The sequence below is a fragment of the Ramularia collo-cygni genome, assembly GCF_900074925.1.
Source record: "Ramularia collo-cygni strain URUG2 genome assembly, contig: RCC_scaffold08, whole genome shotgun sequence".
Classification (NCBI taxonomy): domain Eukaryota; kingdom Fungi; phylum Ascomycota; class Dothideomycetes; order Mycosphaerellales; family Mycosphaerellaceae; genus Ramularia; species Ramularia collo-cygni.
The window spans coordinates 894,221-909,875 of record NW_019716262.1 but is presented as its reverse complement, the minus strand read 5'-3'; the positions used below and the strand labels follow the sequence as shown (position 1 = coordinate 909,875).

General features: G+C 52.6%; 6 protein-coding genes; 3 read left to right on the top strand and 3 right to left on the bottom strand.

Moving 5' to 3' along the window:
- Window positions 1-193: 193 nt before the first annotated feature.
- On the bottom strand, window positions 194-2,182 carry RCC_05888 (uncharacterized protein; the record flags this gene model as incomplete). Its single annotated transcript, XM_023771152.1, has 1 exon — window positions 194-2,182. The coding sequence occupies one exon, from the start codon at window positions 2,180-2,182 to the stop codon at window positions 194-196; it is 1,989 nt and encodes a 662-aa protein (XP_023626920.1).
- Window positions 2,183-2,687: 505 nt separating this feature from the next.
- On the top strand, window positions 2,688-4,836 carry RCC_05887 (uncharacterized protein; the record flags this gene model as incomplete). XM_023771151.1 has 3 exons in its annotated part: window positions 2,688-2,851; window positions 2,905-3,136; window positions 3,580-4,836. 3 exons carry the CDS (start codon window positions 2,688-2,690, stop codon window positions 4,834-4,836), a joined length of 1,653 nt encoding a protein of 550 aa, XP_023626919.1.
- Window positions 4,837-7,114: 2,278 nt separating this feature from the next.
- RCC_05886 (uncharacterized protein) lies at window positions 7,115-8,140 on the top strand (the record flags this gene model as incomplete). XM_023771150.1 has 3 exons in its annotated part: window positions 7,115-7,156; window positions 7,215-7,329; window positions 7,395-8,140. The coding sequence occupies 3 exons, from the start codon at window positions 7,115-7,117 to the stop codon at window positions 8,138-8,140; spliced, it is 903 nt and encodes a 300-aa protein (XP_023626918.1).
- An 843-nt stretch (window positions 8,141-8,983) lies between these two features.
- RCC_05885 (related to mitochondrial hypoxia responsive domain protein) lies at window positions 8,984-9,902 on the bottom strand (the record flags this gene model as incomplete). XM_023771149.1 has 3 exons in its annotated part: window positions 8,984-9,600; window positions 9,653-9,804; window positions 9,862-9,902. The coding sequence occupies 3 exons, from the start codon at window positions 9,900-9,902 to the stop codon at window positions 8,984-8,986; spliced, it is 810 nt and encodes a 269-aa protein (XP_023626917.1).
- Window positions 9,903-10,189: 287 nt separating this feature from the next.
- RCC_05884 (related to rRNA biogenesis protein RRP36) lies at window positions 10,190-11,182 on the top strand (the record flags this gene model as incomplete). The annotated part of the gene is made up of 1 exon (XM_023771148.1): window positions 10,190-11,182. The coding sequence occupies one exon, from the start codon at window positions 10,190-10,192 to the stop codon at window positions 11,180-11,182; it is 993 nt and encodes a 330-aa protein (XP_023626916.1).
- An 813-nt stretch (window positions 11,183-11,995) lies between these two features.
- On the bottom strand, window positions 11,996-15,631 carry RCC_05883 (probable DNA-directed RNA polymerase III second-largest chain; the record flags this gene model as incomplete). XM_023771147.1 has 2 exons in its annotated part: window positions 11,996-15,520; window positions 15,575-15,631. The coding sequence occupies 2 exons, from the start codon at window positions 15,629-15,631 to the stop codon at window positions 11,996-11,998; spliced, it is 3,582 nt and encodes a 1,193-aa protein (XP_023626915.1).
- Between the last annotated feature and the right edge of the window lie 24 nt (window positions 15,632-15,655).

Below are 15,655 nucleotides of genomic sequence, written 5' to 3'. Positions count from 1 at the left end.
GGTAACTTGTGTTTTGACGATGAATAAAGAAGAGCGTTGCGTTGGGTCGGCTTGAGGTTGGATAACTGCCCGTTGTACTTTGATCAACCCGCTATGAATACCCAACTGATATACATAATCTGCTTCAAAATACTGTTCGACATGATCCTGTGTGGGTTGTCACGAGATACTTGCATCATGCCGGGGTGCAGAGCTATTCATCCCTGAATTTCCATCTACCCCCCTCACGCATAGCTTCGCGATGTCGGTCTTCGACTTCCTTCCTCTTCATTTTCTCGGCGGTCTGCCTGTCCATGGCCTGCTCTTGGGTCGTCGGAAAGTCAGCCCTCCAATACCCTGGTGGTGTGCTACGTCGCTCAAAGGCCTGCCGATGCTTTCMATGCTCATTCGCAAAGCAGAACGCATGTGCCTGTTGCAGCAGCTTCTTCGCCTCGTCCGGCCTTTTCGCGCCCATCAGTGCTTGCCATGCCGGGCCGATGAAAGCCTCCAATGCATGAGCGTCAGTTCGGCCTGACATGGCAGTGCCACCCATTCTGATGACCTTCTCGAGAGCGCCACCACAACAATCCGCCCTGGTACATGCGTGCAGATTCTGCCGTGCATCTCTACCACGGATGGTATCGGCGAATGCAAAATCAGTCCCCATGTACTTGGGATTGATCTTGAAGTCCTCAGGCCGAAGCGTCGATACTGGACGTATGCGAAGCGGTTCTTCCTCTGGACGCACTGGAGGTGGCGACTTCCCACGRCCAGTGTTTCGGGCGGACGCATTGGTAGGCCTCTCTAATTGGGGCAGCTTCGCTTGCACAGGCGTCCACCCAACACTAGTGGTGGGTTTCACAGGGGATGTGCGTTTCGCCACGCTTACTGGAGTTGTCAGTTGCGCAGAACGAGGTCGAGTTTGGTCTCTCGGTGAGACTGCCGCAATATCGATTGGATTTGGCAAGACTGGAGTCCGAAGTACAGATGGCCCATTAAGCAAYTCGTCAAGTCGGTCGTCCATGGCCAATCCAGGCAAGGTTACACGCTGCTGAAGATTGCGTGTTGCGTGTTGACTAGAGCCATCTTCGCCATCTTCTGAAACCAGCAAGATCTTATCCTTTGCGCCTGTCCTTCTGATCTTTGCTCCCGCTTTCAAATCGTCTTTCGGCGTCCGTTGTTGCCTCGGAACGTTGCCACTGATAGGTTTAAGCGCTTCGACATGCTGGCGCTTCGAAGGTCGCGAGCCTACGCTTCCATTGTCTCCTCTCGTAGCATAATCAGTCACTGGCACAAGAAAAGCTGATTGCTCAAGCAAAGCACCGGCGTCGCCATCAGAGAGCGACGATGCGCTTCTCTGTAGCTGTGGAACAGGACGGAATACTTCCTCCGACGTGGCACGGAGACGCAAGTCGCTCACCCGCTTGGGCCGACGCGGCGTCCTCATCGCAGGGCCGAAGTTGTCAAGACAATCGTCCGATGATGTGGTATCTATTCTTAAATCTTGCGGACGTCGTGAGTCACCCGAGGAAATGTTGCTGGGCGCGCTCGGCGAGCTGGGCTCTTGTTTGATGCGTCGGGAAGGCGACATTGGACCTTCCACGGTGCCCACCTTACGCTTCAAGCTTCGGCTAGAGACAACAATGGGCTCAAAGTCACTGCTAGGAGCGGGCTGTGTAGGAAGTGGCACATCTGTCTGATTGTTCGGTTCATCAACAGTGGTTTGACTCGAGGTAATGGATTCTACTGGCTGAGAGCGTATCGGAAGTTCTGATTGCGWTGTGGGACGTTCTGGTACTGCGGCGAGCCGTGGCGGACTGGATGGCATTTCTGGCGGACCGACTTCGTTGTCCTCTGTTGCCATAGTTGGCTCGTGTGCAATTGTGGAAGCCCGCGGCGTCACGTCGGTATCAGTATAGGGCGTCTCTGTGCCTCGCCCAAAGACGCCTGCCGGGGGAGGAGTTGAAGCAAGTTCGGTGTTTCGACCTCTGCCTTCTTTCTCCTTTTTCTCTCTGAGGTAGGCCTGCCATTGCTTGATGCGTGCCTTGGATTCTTTGTATTTCTTGAGAATGAGCTCGTGCTGTCGCTTCAGTTCACTATTACTCGCCTGTAATGCCGCAAGTTGGAGTTTGAGAGCCTCATGCTGAGCTGCGGGAATTATGTTGCCGTCTTGGCTCGATGGTGCAGGTGAGGGGAAGATCATGTTGCCGTGTCCAGGAGTTTCATGATTTCGTGGAGTTGCACCCAGCTGTGCGCGAAAAGAGGCATTCTCTGCTTCCAGATGCTCAATGTATACGGTCTTCCTTCCCAACGTTGCGAGCGCGTTGTGTAGATCAATTGGTTGATTTGAGTCGCATTGCTGTGGCCGTGGCGTCTTCATCTCTATCTCCATCTCCATTGCGGCAGCGCATTCAACGCCAGTGAATTGGCGCTCTCGATGGAATGAATCGCGACGATTCACGAGATCGTCCAAACAAGTCTCGCCACCGCGCGTCCATTCATGATGGAATCTTCTGGTTTCGAGCAGTGTTGCAGCTTGGAGCCTTGGGAGTGGGGGACGTGTCGACGCGTTTTTAAGGTTTCGGAGCCTCGGCATGGGCGTCCTCCGATCTCGATCGCAGAGGGCAGTCACGATATCACCTCACCTTGCTCGAGCCTTGATCCTCCCCTCCACCAACTCTCGCCTTTCGCCGTTCGCCCTTCGAATCATGGCGAAGAGGTCGCACGCTGATGAGGAAAGTGACGATGATTGCGATCGCTCCAGTAAGCGCATCAAGTCCACGACGCCTGATCGCCTGTCCAGACTGAGTGATGAGCTCCTCGTCAAGGTGCTATCTCGCCTCTCCATCTCGCAGCTAGTTATCTGCCAACGGTACGTCTTTGCTTCTTTCAATCTATGTCCCTTTCTCCATACTAAACTTTCAGAATTTCTCACAAATTCCGGAAGCTGGCAAATGACAGTCAAATCTGGAAACGCCTTTACTACAGTCGCTTCGTACGGCCTCGAGCTAGCCGTCTCCCAAGACTGAAAGATGTCGGAGATTTTAATGAGAATCTGAACTATACGTTGAATTCCTCGAGATGGCTAGACGATGARCACCTGATTCAGAAGGGTCGTCGARCTGATTGGAAGATGCAGTACAAGCTGCGACACAATGTAGGTGCACAAATCGATAACATGCTGCAATTGCCGATCTTGAGTCGTTCTGTGGGAATGTGCAGCAACCGCGAACAAGTGTCTTACGGAGACCAACTCATGGTACCGCGTCTTTGTTTGCATCGGACATCGTATAGCCCCACAGGGGTTTTTGGGCATCCTGGCCCTGGTGTGTTGGCAGCGAACAAATCCTCATTACGACGAAAGCGGATCTGTGGGCAGCAAGAAAGACTTCGGCGCTCGCTATCGTCGCGCGAGAATCGTTGCGCGTGAATCGTCGCGCGTGAACCGTTTCGCTGCCAACGCACCACGCTCTGATGCCACAGGGGACTCTCTGGGTCTGAACGATGTTCGATGTGAAGAGACGCTGTAGGCTGTGTGGGCCGGCTGCATTCAATGATTCATCAATTCTCACTAATGACCATGGCTGACCTCAGATCTAGTGGTCTCGAGGTATTTGCGCAGTGAATGAGATACCCATTGCCAAAGAAGCCGCCATACCTCCAGTCCTGGTCGGAATGACCGATGGGATTGTCTTTACGGCAGATCAGACAGACGGTCTGCGGGCGTTCGCAGCGAAAAACGGCCGCCAGATGATTGCGCAGCTTCCATTCCCATATTCGCGGACGCCGCGACCACCAACAGGACTTTCCATCGACTCGGCAGCTAACAGTACCACTGCAAAGATTGTCGTTGGCTTTGAAGACGGCTCTTTTGGCGTCTACAAGCTCTTGCAAGACCGTGGACAGTTCGAACACCAATACACCCATGAAAGCTCATCAAATGGAGTGATCTCTGCCGTGGCCGTCTCGTGGCCATATGTGGCGACCATTACCGCAACTCGGCTGCTCTCGGTTTATGCTTTCGAAGTTCCAGCGAGAGACATTTTGGATCCTCCCCGACTGCTCCACTCACTCAGGTCATATACGGTGTGGCCGCCGCTTTGCCTGACCTTGAGAGCCTCGTCGTCTGCGGTACTCACGTCGATTGCATACGCACTCCCTACATATCTTTCAGGCTGGACCGTAGGTATACAAGAGGTCAGCCTCTCTCCCAGCGGTCTGCTGCTGAAATCCAGAGTTACCTCAGCTATCGATCARCATTATCGGCCTCTAGCGTTCTCCAGCCGGCCGATCGTACAACACCTAACACCCTCCTTCTCGAGCTCAACCAGTCCGCCACTGGCACTGGAGATGAAGCATATCCACTCGAAGCCAACATCGATATCATATGCACACCCTTACTTACTGGCATCACATCCAGATAACACCCTGACCTTGTATCTGGTCACTTCCACTGCAGACGCCCTGTCTATCAGCCCGGGTAGCAGACTGTGGGGCCACACATCAGCGGTGAGCGGAGCATCGGTCGGCAAGCGGGGCAAGGCGGTATCAGTTAGCAGAAGGGGCGACGAACTTCGGGTCTGGGAGCTGGAAGGAGGATTCGGATCTACCGCCGCACGAAAGCGGCTCGCAAGTGGCGACTTGAGCGTGCAGATCAAGCCTAGGACTCGMAACACGCAGGCTGTCAAAACACACAGAGTAGACATTGACCCTGAAGAAATCAGGTCAGACTGCGCCGATGATGCCGCTGAGTTAACGCAGACGCGAGGCTGGATCGGGTTTGACGATGAGAACGTGGTTTTGTTGAAAGAGCAAAATCACGGAAAACAGACTCTGGTCGTTTATGACTTCAATTGAGAAGAAATCATTTGATAAGACATTCGATCCTCCATATTTGACTCTCCATAAGGCTTCTGCTTTTTGTGCTTACAGCTACCTGTTCGTAAGCGTTGTAGTCGATTCACCACAAGGAGAGGCGGCAATCTTCACTTTCACTGGCCCTTGGTACATAGGGCGGCAACCTTCAATTTCACCGGGCCTGCACCGTCATTGATCGCGTCGCTGAACTTCAGGCGGATGTCCCTGTCTTCGATATCGTCGAGAGACCGAAACTTCTTGCCGCCGTAGAAGAAGCGTGGGCTGTAGGATGCCATGCTGCGGATCGTTGGTTGGTGTTCGTTGTAAGAGAGCAGCAGATGCAGTAGGTAGGGCGGCAATCTTCAATTTGACCGGCCCTTGCACGCCTTCTGTGAAGATACGGCGTCCTGTTCTGGTCTCTTTGCATCGGAAGTTGTTCTTGACGATCAAAGGTCCGCCTTCATTGCACTTTTGCGGGAGTCAATTAGCTGCCGACGTACCACGCTTGGATGCGCTCGAGCGGGCTCTGGGTCTGAAATACCAGCGCAAAGAGACGGTGTATACTTGTATGTAATTGATGACATCCACTGTCATGAGGTCGTCTAGTTGTTGCATCGTCCCGAAGCAGCGGAGCGATATAGAAGCATCAAGGTCCGCAAACAATCCTGCGCTTCTTTCGCTCCGTGGTTGAGCGACCGCTCAGCTGGATTGCAAAGCTGGAACATTGTATCGAATAAGTTGGATATAGACTCGTAGGCGAGGAAGTCATCAATGATAGGTAACGTCGAGCTTCCCCTCGCTCTTGAGGTCGCGCCAACCGGGCCTGTCGGCGCTTACAACACGCGGACTTGATACAGGAGTGAGTTTCCCAGGAGTCAGACGGCGGCTGGCGGACCCGCGGGCCCACGATGGAATGCAGGAGCCCGTTCATCAGGCTCCCGCGATCGTTCGGGTTGGAAAGTCCAGGCCGAGGAACAGGTTGTCGACGAGCTGACGAAAGCATCGTGCGATTCGTGACAGCTTGTCATCAAGCTCATTACGGCATCTTCACTGCGCTGCCGTTAACAATCTGACACCGAAAGTCATTCCATGAATTGTTATTCGAAGCGGCGCCCTCTGCCAATCAAAACCCACCACCAGGCGGAGAGTTGAGTTTCCAAGCTGTAGAGACGAGTCAAAATCTGCTGTATCTCCAAGGAGTAAAAGCTTATTGCTGAAGTGGACCGGTATCCGTTTTTGCGGTGAAGAATTTAGCGGCGAGACGCCCTTGTTACAGGATGCGCGCGCTCATTCGTCTCGAGCATGCTGGGCCATAGGCGGACAACACCCGGCGACGACTGCACTCCGCATTGCTTCAGACTGWCTGGATATAGCGTCTCTTTGCATCGGAAGAGATCCTTGACGGCCAAAGATCCGCTCTCGCTGCTGTTTGGCGAGAATTGATTCGCTCGCTGCCAACGCACTGGAGCTAGGATGCTCGAGAGGACTCTGTAGGTCTGGATAACCTCCGATGCAAAGAGGCGCTGTACCGTGCGGGATCATTGCGACGTTCCATTTCCGGCGATGAGACGCAACGATGGTGTGTTCATGATGCATGCGATCCTGGGMGGAAAATCTCCGATGGCCGTCAGAAAAGGAAGCTAGAATACCTAGCCGGCAGAGGAGGACTCAAAGGTAAAAACTGCCGAGAAGCGCACGGCATCGTTTCCCGTTCCCACACTGAGCGGGCATTATCACTCCGCCAAACCATTGATGAACAAGCTGCGCACAGCGGGCGGCATACGCAGACCCAAAGGGATGGCACCGCATGGGAGCGTTTCCCAATCGCTGCGGGAGAAGCTGCAGGTGCTCCTCATAATGCATGGATCTCATCTCGGCGGGCTGGTATGTCTGCGGCTTTAATGCACCTAGTTACTCCTGCATGCATATGCAGGAATACGGTCCAGGTTTCATCTCCCAGCACCTCTTTCTTCCAGTTGCAGTCTGCTCGTTTGGATCAACGACTCTCATTTTTTTCTGTACCTTGTCGGGTGCTGGCTTGGTGATGCATATTCTTCTGTAATCGTTGGGCGCGCCTTCTCTTACACTCGTTTTGAGCGGTCTCCACTGGTGATATTTCGACGCACCGTCCTGTCGCTACTGGGGTTTCCTTCTGTTGCAAGAGCTACGACCTAACGGCCCCTACGCGCCCATCGCTATTGCTGCTATATTGTACGACTTCGACGCCTCTCCTCCATGAGTTCGATACGCCTTTTCTTCGTTTCGCTATTCCTTCGGTATGGCAACACCTCCCGAGCAGCCTTGGACTAATCGAGAGCGGGTACGTGGGATGGTCCACCTCTTGGCGGGACAATACGCTGTCTGACATTGGCATACAGAACTACCTCCTCGCGGAAATCATAAAAGCAGCCGATCCACCTGCGGAAAATCTATTCAACCTAATCAGAGTACTTAATGTGCAGCCTCGTTGGGAGGACATTCCACTACCCACGGGTAAGTTCCCAACTATAGGTTGAGAAGAATCAAAAGCACAAATATAGGTCGCTAAGAATCAACAGGCCGATCGCTGAACTCCAGCCGAAATGCATTCGAAGACTTATGGAGGTCAATGTCTTCACAGTCCATGGTGGCCCCTCATACTCCAACGCCACTGTCGATGCCCGCACAACCGATCAAGAGACCATATCCGTTCGATGGAATGTATTCGACTGGAAGCAGCGCTCGCGCCATTCGGCCAAGACCGGCACAATCAATCACTACCTATCCTCAGACCACGAACGAACCTCCCGCGAAGAAGAAACGTGGACGTCCAACAAAGGCTGAGCAGGCCGCGAAGGAAGAAGCAAAGCTTGCTGCGGTGGCCGCAGCAGCGACGGCAAGTGGCGAATCGGCCTCTGCGCCAATATCTCGACTGGCCACACAAACCCCAGCGCCAACTCAGGTTCCCACGACCATGACCACCCACTCCGAAGAAGTCAAACCTTTGATGCCTGCAGCTGCTAGGATGCCCATCGCCGCTATGCTTACGCCGACGGCCCATGAACCTAAAAGCGCAAGTAACTCGGGCGGCTCATCATCCTCTGGCAAACGACGTCGCGCTCGATCAAACAGACTGGAGGCCGAGGGAGGTGGGAACATGTATGGACCGTCTCACGGGAGGATGGATCCCGAACCAGACGACTCTCCCGCCAGGACTGCAGTTCTCCGGCATCGCGAAGAGTCTTCGACCGACGCACCTCGCATCGATTCGCGAGATCTGTCTGGAGAAGCAGACAATTATCCTCGAAATCCAAGTCCGCATTGACAATCCATCTGCGTGATGCTGAACTCCGAGCTCGCGACGAGGAGGTAGCGCGTGTGGCATAGTCAGACATTGACTCGCAACCAATTCTGCGCTCCTTTATTTCTGCAAAACTCTCGCATTTGTTCATTTCCGCAGGCACACATATATATGACACTGTAACGACCCACGGCTGTTTTGGGGAGGATTGGGCTATTTTTTATTTTTTTGAACCGGGACCTTTTCTCTGGAACGGTTTTATGGAATGTATGAATAGATGTTTGATCGCTGGAGACCTCACGGTTCAACGTATGGCATTTGAATAATAATATCTGATATTCATTGAATAAAGCACACATGGAACGTGACGTACCATGATCTAGGTAATTGGCACTGACATCTCGCTTGTCTTTATCTGCTAACTTATAGGTCGAAATGTTCCAAGGGCCGGTGAAATTGAAGTCTTGTATTTTCTGCAATAACGACAGTACGATAAGAAGACAACAAGAAATTCGACCATCCTTGCTTAACTCTCCATAAGGCTGCTGCTTTTTGTGCTTGTGGCTAGCGGTTCATGAGCGTTATCGTCGACTCACTACAAGGAGAGGCGGCAATCTTCAATTTCGGCGGCCCTTGGTCGGAATGATCTTGCATGCTGATCAAAAGTTGAAGCTGAGGGGGGAATCAGTAAAGCAGACGTCCAAATCCAGCATCAGCGTTCGGCTGCGAAGTCGCTTCTGCTTTGACCTGTCGTTTCTATCTACATTTACAAATTATCGCTGAGATTCCCAAACGCCACTCGCCAATGCAGTCGTCAATCGTCCCCGCAAGTTCTCGATTGCAAACATGGAAGTCCACACCTCGGGCTCATGGAGCGTTCACCTTCTTATCTTTTGCTTCTTCCGGGTGCCCCTTCACTTGCTTCTCGGCGTGCTTATCGGCTGCTTCTTTCGCCTTGCCCGTCTTCCCCTCGGCGTGCTCACGCTCTTTGATGGCCTTTTCCCTCTCTTTCATCCGGCGTTCCTCAGCCTCGWCCATGTCCATCCATTGATCCTCGCCCGAGTAGCGCTCGTGGTGAATCTTCTTCTCAATTACGTTCTTGTGTTCAGGGTCGTTGGGGTCCACGATCTTTACGGTCTCCCAGCGTCCAGATCCAGACATGCGGTCCTTTCCTTCGAATGCAAGACTGGCAATAACAGCGGCGATGGTGAAACCCTGGGCATAGACACGAGCTTGGACGAGTTTTTGCTGTCCTGTAAGATATGGATTCTTGCCGACGATGCCCAATGCAGCGGTGATGGAGACTACCCAAGACCCCAGAACCATTCCGTAACGGTTATCCTGAAGCCATTTCATAGTCTTCTCCTTGCCGGTTCTCTGTGCATCCAGCTGGTCTTGCAACGATTTTTGCTCATCCTGGTAGTGTCTGTCGGGTTGCTTTGACGCTTCGAATCGTCGCGAATAAGAGTCGGCGGCGACAATGGCTATTTGACCTTAGACGCTGAAATGTTGCACAAGCTGGAGAGACGAGCTTACCAACAAAGGTACCCGTCGAGGTGGTCAAGAAGGCACGGAAGGGTAATGAAAGGCCTCTGAATGCTGGGTACCTCACAGAGGCCAGATAAACACCACCTGCACCGAGTGCAGTACCAACTGCACCTCCGAGTAGACCACCCTTCACTGTGGCCCTATCGTCGACGTCAGCTCAACTCAATGCTTCAGGTGGAACGTCAGGTGGGGCTCACTGATAATGCGCAGCCTCCTCTTCCTTCGTTAAAATCTTCATATTGGCTGTGTAGTCTGGTGATAGATTTTGGAGGTAGGAGAGATGGTGGCGCGAAGAGTGAGGGCCAAGTTCATGTGAAATATTCTACTGGTATATAGCGGCAGCAGTGCGGATCAGAGCTTCTGTGCTTCCTTTTTGTACGTCATCCATGTCCGCACGCGAGCTCGGCTCGGCGGCTGAGATAAACCTTGCGCCCCACTTAAACCTGGCGAGCTACGGTATTTTTTAGATGAACCTTGTTAGGGCACGAAACTACTTCACTTCTTGCGCTGCAAAACGCAACAAACATGGCCATCGCCGGAGTGCGTAATGTCCGGCCGCGGCCGGACGCTGTCGAGGAAGACTTCGACGACTCCGAATTGAACCGATCGAGTGGCGATGAGATGGCAAGCATGAGCGAGGCCGAGAATCGCGACGATGATGATGATAATGATGATGAGGACGACGACGACGATGAAGCTGTCGAGGCAAAGCTCAGCAATGTATCCTTTGGAGMATTGCAGAAGGCACAAGAGTCTTTGTCGCGCAAACGTAAAAGAGGATCAGAGAGTAGTGTGACACAGGACGACAAGCTAGAGGCTTTGAGAGACAGGCTGCGTCAGATCAAGGAAGAAAGGGCTACTACTGCGAGGTCCGAGCCCCCGAGCAAGGCAAAACGGAAGAGGAGTGACAAGAAGGGGGTAGAATCGGATGGTGAAGCGGAGTCAGACTCCGACTCAGCACCTTCTGAAGAGGATGCTCCCACGAAATCACGTACCTCCAAGCATGCACCTGGTACACAGTCCACCCGGCACCAAGTCACACGCAAACGTGTCGTGGTCGACGTACCAAAGCGAGTCGTGCGAGATCCTCGATTTGACGCATTGCAGCAACACAACGCACACACCGGCAACAGTGAGAAGGCGTACAGCTTTCTCCGCGACTATCGGAAGGCTGAGATGGACGAGCTGAGAGCTGCCATCAAGCGTACGAAGAATGAAGACGACAAGGATGTTCTGAGACGTAAGCTGGGAAGCATGGACAACAAACTGAAAGCCAAAGATGCAAAAGATCGCCAGCAGGAGATCTTGCGGCGCCACAGGAAGGAGGAACGAGAGAAGATCCAGCAGGGTAAAACACCATACTATCTCAAGAAAAAGGACATCAAGGAGCAAGCGCTAGTGGAGAAGTTCAAGGGGATGAAGAGCAAGGATCGCGAAAAGCTGATCGAGAAGCGTCGCAAGAAGGAGGGACAGAAGGAGAAGAAGCGCATGCCCGACGCGAGGAGAATGGCGGGTTGAGAGGCCGCGTTGGCCTTCTATCTACGCTACTCTACGTCCAAGTAGCGACCGCGATACCCGAGACCTATCACGACACTATCCTGCCTGTCTTTCAAGGGATCACCCCCCAACTTGAATGAACTTGTTGGCATCCACTACAATAGCCATGCGTGTCTGGCTCGCAGTCTTACGAATGCTCCGATGCCGGATTTGCTTCGGTATTGAGACTGATGGAGTGCTCGGGGCGTTGAGCATTGCGCGTTTGCATCTAGGTGCGTGCGATCGTCGTCTGTCAGGATTGTCAGTTCGCTGCATCCGCTCCGGTGAATTGTTCTCCTTCCTACAACAAATTTTCACGACAGCCCCAATGAAGGGGCGGTGGGTCAAGAGGCACAGTGATCATCTTCACATCATCTCAAGGCCTTGCTCTCGATTGAAAAGAGATTTCCAGACCGACTGGAACCCCTACCACTAGCAGAGTTGCCTGTCAGGTAAAGGAGAACATTGATGGGATATATGGTTAGGGTTAGGGTTGATGTAGTACCGCATCATCGATATCTCATCCAGTCTCGCTCACACCCATTGGAGCTGTAGGTGGGAAATACGTTTGGCCGCGTGTGTAGAGTATGCTGAAATATATTTGGCTTCTCACACTTCTGAGTCAGGCCGGGCTGTCTTTCTTACAAATTCCACTGACCGAGGGCAGAGACAAAGATCATGCAATGCAATATGGTAGAGCCTCAAAACATACAGCTTCAGCTTCACGCTACACACAATACACCAAGACCACCCAGACTCCACGCTATGCTTTTAGCCTCCCAAAACCGCATTCACTCATTGCTCCCTTGGGAATTCATCGGCCAGCTGCAAGCTAGCCTTGACATTCATGCTCATAAGCTCTTGGATGAGCAACTTTGCAGCATATGGCATCGTCATGCGAACCACTGACCGACTACTGGAACAGCTCTGACACCAGTTGTTGTAGCCCATCATGCCACAGCCCTGGCATWCATCCACCTCGTGAGCATCAGAACTGATCATCAATCGCTCCAGCAACAGCTGACTGGCTCCATATGCGATCAAAYAATCACGCTCCATCTCTCCTAATCGCAAGCCACCCTGTCTCGATCGACCTTCTGTTGGCTGCCGCGTCAGGATGGCGCGTGGTCCAGTAGCACGAGAGTGCATTTTGTCTTGCACCATGTGCTTGAGTTTCTGGTAGTAGATCGGGCCGAAGAAGACGTACATTGGCAGACTCTCGCCCGTGATGCCAGAGGTCAGACAGTCCTTGCCGGAGTAACTGAAACCATGCTTGACGAGAGTAGCGCCCATGTCTTCGACTTTGCTTCCTCCGAATGCTGTGCCGTACTCTTGCTTCCCCGCAAGTACACCAGCTTTGCCAGAAACAAGCTCCAGCATCTTCCCGACCGTCATACGAGACGGGAAACCATGCGGGTTCATGATGATGTCGGGCACGACACCGGAGTCTGCAAATGGCATGTCTGCTTGTTCCGCCAGTAGTCCGACAACACCCTTTTGGCCGTGACGGGAGGAAAACTTGTCGCCAATCTCGGGTCGTCGAGTCTGACGGGTTTGGATCTTGATGATTGTGCTGTTGGCCTCGTTGGTCGTGATTTGAACCTTGTCCGCGTAGCAAGGGTCTGGCAGTTTGTAGGACATGTGCATCGGTGACCATTTCTGATCCTTTTGAGGAATGGCCGAAGCCTGGTTCATCGGCGATTCTTTGAGCATGTACATGTCAGAATTCTCCAATTCCGAGCCCACTTCAACAAGTCCATCTTTTCCAATCTTGCGGTGACGAGTGTTCTTAGCGTCTCGATCGCCCAATCTGTCTTGATAGCCGTTTCCGTACGATTTGAGAGGCATGCTGATCTTCTTGAAGACTTGACAGCGGCCGAAGCCACGGTCGCAAGACGCCTTGTTCAACACAAGTGCATCCTCGATATCGTATCCGGAGTATGACATGACCGCCACAACAGCGTTTTGACCAGCTGGGAGCTTATCGTACTTGACAAGCTCAATTGTCCGAGTAGTGACCATAGGCTTTTGTGGATACACCATGAGGTAGAGCAAAGTATCGATGCGGGTGAACTGGTTGTAAGCAATCGCTCCAATAGCTTGCTTACCCATTGCGCATTGATAGGTGTTGCGAGGGGATTGATTGTGATGAGGGTATGGAATGAGTCCAGCGACGGCTCCTAGGATGGTGAAGGGTTCGATTTCAAGGTGTGTTGTGTGCTCGTCAATCTGATGTTCATAGACAGCAATGTTGGAATCGTTCTCCTCGTTCACGTCGAGGTACTCGACAATACCGCGAGAAAGAGCATCATCAAAGTTCATGGTGCCCTTCCGCAGAGATTCCAGGAATCGCGTTGTGACCTTTGATTTGCCCTTTTCGACAACCACCAGTGGTCGACAGACGCGGCCTTCATCGGTGGCAATGTGAACTCCGTTGTGATGGTGATTGATGAAGATGCTGATAAACTCGGAGATTCTGCCCATACGTCTGAACCTGCGGAACCCAAGGAGGAATTGCTTCGGCTGACGGGTCAGAGCTGCGGGCGTACCGTTGATGAAGATGATGTATGCACCGTTTCCGTAAATTTCAGTTCCAGAGAGAGTTGTGACGTCCTCAGCACCGAGAACGTACATCATCTTTCTCACAGGAGCCTCGTCATCGGCCGTGGTGATGTGTGTCATCAATGCCAAGTTCTTCACCAGGCCGCAGGCTTCTCCTTCAGGCGTATCTGAAGTACAGAGCATGCCAAATTGTGATGGTTGGAGAGCACGAGGTCCAGAGACTTTCCTGGTCTTCTCAAACTGACTGCTGATTCTTGTCATCATTCCTAGCGMACTGATATAGCTGAGCCTGCTCAACACGTGCGTTACACCAGCTCGGTCCATGCGGAAACGCTTCAGTGTCCAGTTCCCGGTGGAAATCGCACGCTCCATGCCGCTTGTGATGCGAGGTTCACCTTGCTCGACAATCCTGATAGGATCAAACTCCTGCGTGGGATTCGGCTTCTTGAGCAGTTTATCCATGTTGATTTTGATCATCCTTACAAAGTCCTTGAAGAGATCCTCGAAGAGCAAGGCAAGCATCTGTCCAGCGAGTTCCAAACGTTTGTTACCAACGTAATCGCGGTCGTCCACGAGCTTTGGATCGTTCATTGCCATCAGCACTCTGCGCGTCATGAACGCGATGTACAGTGCTTTGGGCCGCAGGTTCATGCCTTCGACCTCAACATGCGGAATTATGGTACCCGCAATCTTTTCAAGAGCGATCTGCTTTGAAGTCTTCTCGCGGTTCCGAGCTCTGTCGCCGAAGCGATCTGGCTTCAACCGGGTGGCAATGTATTCAAGGGCTTGCTCCTGGGTGAAGACGCCTTCGATGGCAGCAAGCTCGAGGTTGTTGGCGAATTCATCCTGATACTGAGCATCGTTCCCAGCCGCCAGCAAAAGGATTTCATGGTCTGACTGCACACCCATAGCGCGTAGCATGATCGCGACTGGAATATCCTCGTTCAGGGTGTTGTGCTTCAGGTAAATGTGCCCTTTCTTCACAAGCACGTAGGTCTTGGTCTTGACATTGGCGGTGTGACTGGTCACAGAGGCCTGAATCACACCTTTGAAAGTCTCGACGATGATGCGGTTCTTGCTGAGTTGTTCCTGGACTAAGATCACTTTCTCCTGGCCGCGAACGATAAAGTATCCACCGGGATCCACCGCACATTCGTTCAGCCACGCCATTTCGGTCTCGGAGCGCCCGTTCAGAACACATTTGGAGCTTCGGAGCATCATGGGCATGCGGCCAATCATGACATCGGTTTTCCTGGTAACTCCGGATTGTCTAGGATAGACAAAGTCGACGTAAATCGGAGCAGCATAAGTCATGTCTCGCAAGCGGCATTCGTTGGGGGTTACCGCAGTCTCAACCCAACCATGGCGGGCGTCTTCAACACGACATGGCTTCCCGACGCGAATGTCCGTGAAGCGGATCCATTTCTTGTCATCAACTTCCGAGTGAATAAAAGCGTTGGCTTTGACGATCTTCTTGAGCTCGACGTCGATGAAAAAGTCGTAAGAGTCCGTATGCTGTTTGATCAATCCTTTCACGCGCAGGAAAGCCGGAAGCAAGTTCCATTTGTCTTTGGCTGTGTTGATGGGATCTGTCAGGCTTTTCGTGTAGTAAAAAGGCCGGAGGAGAGCATCAAGGTCGTCCGGAACCGGCTTCTTCTTCGCGTGAGGTTTGGGTTCCGAGTCCTTGGAATTGGTTGTGTTCTTCGGCTGTGTCGCTCCTTTTTCTGCAGCAGGGCGCTTTTGTGAAGCCGACGCCGCCTTCACACGTTCGTTAGACTTACTCACAGCAGGAACAGATGCAGTTTCATTCACCTTTGCTGAAGCGTCGCCAGTATCAGCTGGCGCGATCTTCTTCGTGCGCGGTGGCATTTTGATCAGTATTCATGAGGTGCT